At 42.2% G+C, this 4,173-nt stretch overlaps 1 protein-coding gene across 1 annotated transcript in view; it reads right to left on the reverse strand.

Annotated features, from left to right (window-relative positions):
• nbeal1 (neurobeachin-like 1) overlaps positions 1 to 2,995 on the reverse strand; it is a 48,107-nt gene extending 45,112 nt beyond the window's left edge. Inside the window, 2 exon segments of the mRNA XM_061225733.1 lie at positions 1,126 to 1,640; positions 2,652 to 2,995. Of these exon segments, the coding sequence (XP_061081717.1) occupies positions 1,126 to 1,176 (51 nt within the window). The 5' untranslated portion in view covers positions 1,177 to 1,640; positions 2,652 to 2,995.
• Between the last annotated feature and the right edge of the window lie 1,178 nt (positions 2,996 to 4,173).

Here is a 4,173-nt window from a genome sequence, read left to right on the forward strand (position 1 = left end):
GGGGCGGGGCGGACCCGGAGAGATCAATCAAATCCACATTGCTGAACACTACCTCTGAATGACAGTCAGCGTGCCCTTTATTGCAGGAATAAAAACAGATTGATGGCACAGCAGTATTGCACCAAGTGTAGAAATCTACAGCCGTTTTACGCAAGCATTTTCGGAGTTTTTTTTTTCTTCAAGACAAACAATGGAAAATTGCGCCTTAAAGTACCATCCGAGGTGGGAATACACACGGTGGTCTTAAACGCTGATGATCGCCTCATCCAGCAGCATTAACTCCGAGTTTGTCATTTAGTAGGCTAGAAATTCACAATACAAATTCACCCTCAAAAAACACCACGACCCATAAGGGAATTAATAAACGCGTCAGAGACCCTATTTTTAGGAAAGCCTCGGATTCCAGGGATGGAGTACATCAAATACCACAACTATCACAATAATTAGCCTTAGTTACGGGTAATGTTACTGGGGACAAAAACATTGACAAAACGGCCGCTAGTGCACTCGCACAATCAAGCCCGATTACGCGCATCCTCCATTACATCATAGCAGCGGCCGTGCAAACCCCGGGCTTCCGATACACTCCTCGGGATTCGCGAGCGAAACAGGAGCTGAATTCCACAGTGCAGTTGAGTGTGTAACTGGTACTTTTGCGCACTGCGAATCATCGCGTCTTACACTTGGGCAAATAATATAAAAATCGGCAGTGATCCTAACAAAAATACACGTAATGAGAAAGGGGGTAATAACAGGAACACTGCGGGTTTATGTGTAATCTTGTGCTAAACGAGTAGAAGAGTAGTTGCCTGGAACATTCCTTCAGCTGAATAGCAGCTGAGCCTCAAAATTACGATTCGTCAAGCATACGAGCTGTCACTCGTTCCTTCCTAAAGAAAATAGCAATAATCTTACAAACCAAAAATCATAAACGTGGGCAATTGCAAATTCGCGTGGGTATTTGATGGCGCTTGTATCTTTACAAACCGAATGCGGACTTGAATGAAATGTCAATATATTATAAAGTCTACAAAACACATGAACACCAAGAGAACGGACAGAATAACAAGGACAGACAAAGACAACACTTACACAAGCGAGCCCTCTTAAGAAAAACATATTTACCTTGTTGCAGTAAAGCATCCACACCTCGTACAGTCTCTCTTTGGATGCCATTATCAACGATGCGTGTTGCAGACAACATATATCCCAACGTTCCTATTTTCACAATCCACTCCTCATCTTTCGAGCTGTTGTCCTCTGCAAGCCATTCGACATCACCTACTCGTTGATGGGTTTTACCGACAGTATCACATCCGCCGTGGACCGCAAAAAGGACCCAACACGGCACCACGAGAAGCAACCCTGTTTTAAGGGTGTCAACAATAAAATATAGCCTACTGCTCCATGGTGGGTTTCCCCTAGGACGGGATTAATTCCATTAGCGTGAATTGAAACCCTTTGTTGGTGGTGTGAACTTCCATACTGAATTATGCATTCCCTAATGACTTGCGCTCAATGGCTCCTGTTTCCCGATGCACTGTCACGGTCCAAGTCTTCGGTTTGTTCCTCTGGATTAAAATATCAGTTTTGCTCGTTCTTCTTTCCGTTTAGTGGCAGAACACTTTTAAGGAATCGCCCTGTATCCAACGAGAGAACGATAAATATGTAACTTACGTTAGCACAGATGGCAGTGCCAAGAGTTTCAACACAACGCAGCAACATCAAGTTACACACATACGTTAAGACGACTTAATATTTTGTTTAACTGACATTCACTTATTTTTGGCAGACTGGCTTAACATTTATGAACTAACGTTAGCTACAAATAAATCAGATTACTAAAAGCTGTCCTACATAAATAGCTAAAATGTTGGGTTCTGTTTTATCTGAAGTATTTCTAGAAAGCTAACGTTAGCTAGTGTCAGTTCTACTTAGGCTATGTGACATGTTTAACTGTAAGTTTGGAGAGCAGTTTAGGGGTTTTAATGGTTTAATGTTTAAGCAACTATACATAACGTTAATATTTTCACCAACGATACCGGCCAAAACCAAACAACCACTGTTACTGTTTGTTAGGCTAACGCTAGAAAGTTGGCCGGATTACTGGCTAACGTAGACGCAAAGCGAGAAAGTCAAACAGTCTTTCGGCAACTAAATGACAAAAATGGCATTAACTAACGGAAATATCGAAGACAGTAGTACGTTACTGATGGCTAACCAACAAACGCCCACGGTCATTAACAGGAACTTTGTGGAAACGAGTTTGCAATTTGCTAATGTTCGTAGCGAGCTAGGTAAGTTAATTGAAAGTGCTTGTTTTTTGAACAGCTTTTCTAGAGCGAGCTAGCGTTAGCTAGCAAACTTTGACGTTCATAGCAGCGTCTCCATACAGAACTACGAAGGTTGACATACTGACAAGCAACATTTGTGATTCAATATTAACGAGACAGTGAACGTTTACTGAAAATGTACAGTGTCTTGCCTACTGACCTCAACCAATTTACGACGAAACTAAAGTGACTTCAATAAATAGACTGCTACGCTGTCAGTAAAACGTTGGGATAAGCCTACGTTACACACATTTACAGGGCGACAAACGTGTAACGTTAGCTAGCTAAGTCGTATCGTCGTTTGCTAATGTTAATTACCTGGCTGGTGGGCTCCAACCTGTCTTCAAGACTGCGTATTTTCAGTCTTCTTATGCGAAATATTTCGCATTTAAACGGCGAAATAGCGCAATGAAAAACTTCAGCCGAGTTACGCACAATCGCCTTTTCTCACTGCTCTTCGGTGACGAGACAATCCTTCGAAGTAACCCATACCAGCCCAGGGCGCTTTCCACAGTACAGTGCAAGTACACAGCAACTCCACTCCAACTTCCATGTACCAACAAGCTGCGCTGGTTATTATGTTAGTGCCGTGAAAGTATTGCGTGGTGCAGCCTGCATTCAGGGAAAGCCATGACAGGATGAGGGCAAGGTAGTGGGGTTTTGTTGAGTTTCTGCAACGCTAATGCATTTGCGACAGTTTACCCTTGCTTTACGTTGACGATGTGGAGCCCACGGGTCGCTAAGGGTGGGTCTCGGTTACCGTTTGGCAGTGATCGACCGCCCCCGACTGGTAGCCATTTCAGAAACAATGCAATTACAGGCTGTGGATTATCTATCGATAATTATGATCCAATCAATTCCAATAGATAAAATAAAGATCGCTGGTAAATTACAGTACTGGAATGTGTTCACATGCATCCTCTATGATCGTATCTTTATCTTTGGAAAGGGTGCCATCTACAGTCAAAAGGTCTTATTGCGGCTCACATGTTTTTCATGCTCCCACAAGTCACCCTCTCCAATAGTGCCACATTGCATGCTTTCACAATGGACGTAAAATAACCTTGGATTCGGGAAATGACGATTGCAAAAGATGATCCTGACTTGAGAGAAATGTCAATAAGCGACCAATGAATGTCAAACTTAAACTTAAAACGTGATATTATGCGGACAAGTAAAATTACTAATAATTATCCCTTTCGGTTTTACTGGAGCAACGAAATGGAAATGATCCGTCTCCATACTCCAGCGTTTTTTCACCTTTTAAGTCGACAAAAACGATGAAATTGTATACATTTGCAAATTGTTGATTTGATCCTTCCCGTTTTAGATTTACAATGCTGTGCGTGCGCGCGCAAAAACATGACGATGAATGGAGATCAGCGGTCCCAGGTGGACCTGGCCCTGAATTGTTTCAGAAACGCTGCTTGTGTGAAAGGCGTGAAATCACCTTGGGACGGGCTCAATTGTACGGACACCAAGAAACACCAAGAGACAAAGCGATTATTCAGTCACAGAGAGCAAACGCCACAGGAAGTCATATAAAACACATGAAATTAGCTCTATACAAACTCGAAACACAGGTTAGACATATACATGGTCACATAAGGTAATTTGAAAGGGACTGCTGCACCTTTCACCATACAGTGCCATCAGTTGTCATGGCAATGCACATCAAGATTTTAGAAGGTTTGCATGGGTACTAATACTATAAATGTCCATCCTAGATTCTTGCCATAACTGGTCGTTAGCACAGATGGCACTAAAAATATAAAGCTAATATATTGGAACATTAACATTTACATTTGGTTATAAATACTCTGAAGAATAAGGACAAACA

Source organism: Conger conger, chromosome 17 (genome assembly GCF_963514075.1).
Source record: "Conger conger chromosome 17, fConCon1.1, whole genome shotgun sequence".
Classification (NCBI taxonomy): Eukaryota; Metazoa; Chordata; class Actinopteri; order Anguilliformes; family Congridae; genus Conger; species Conger conger.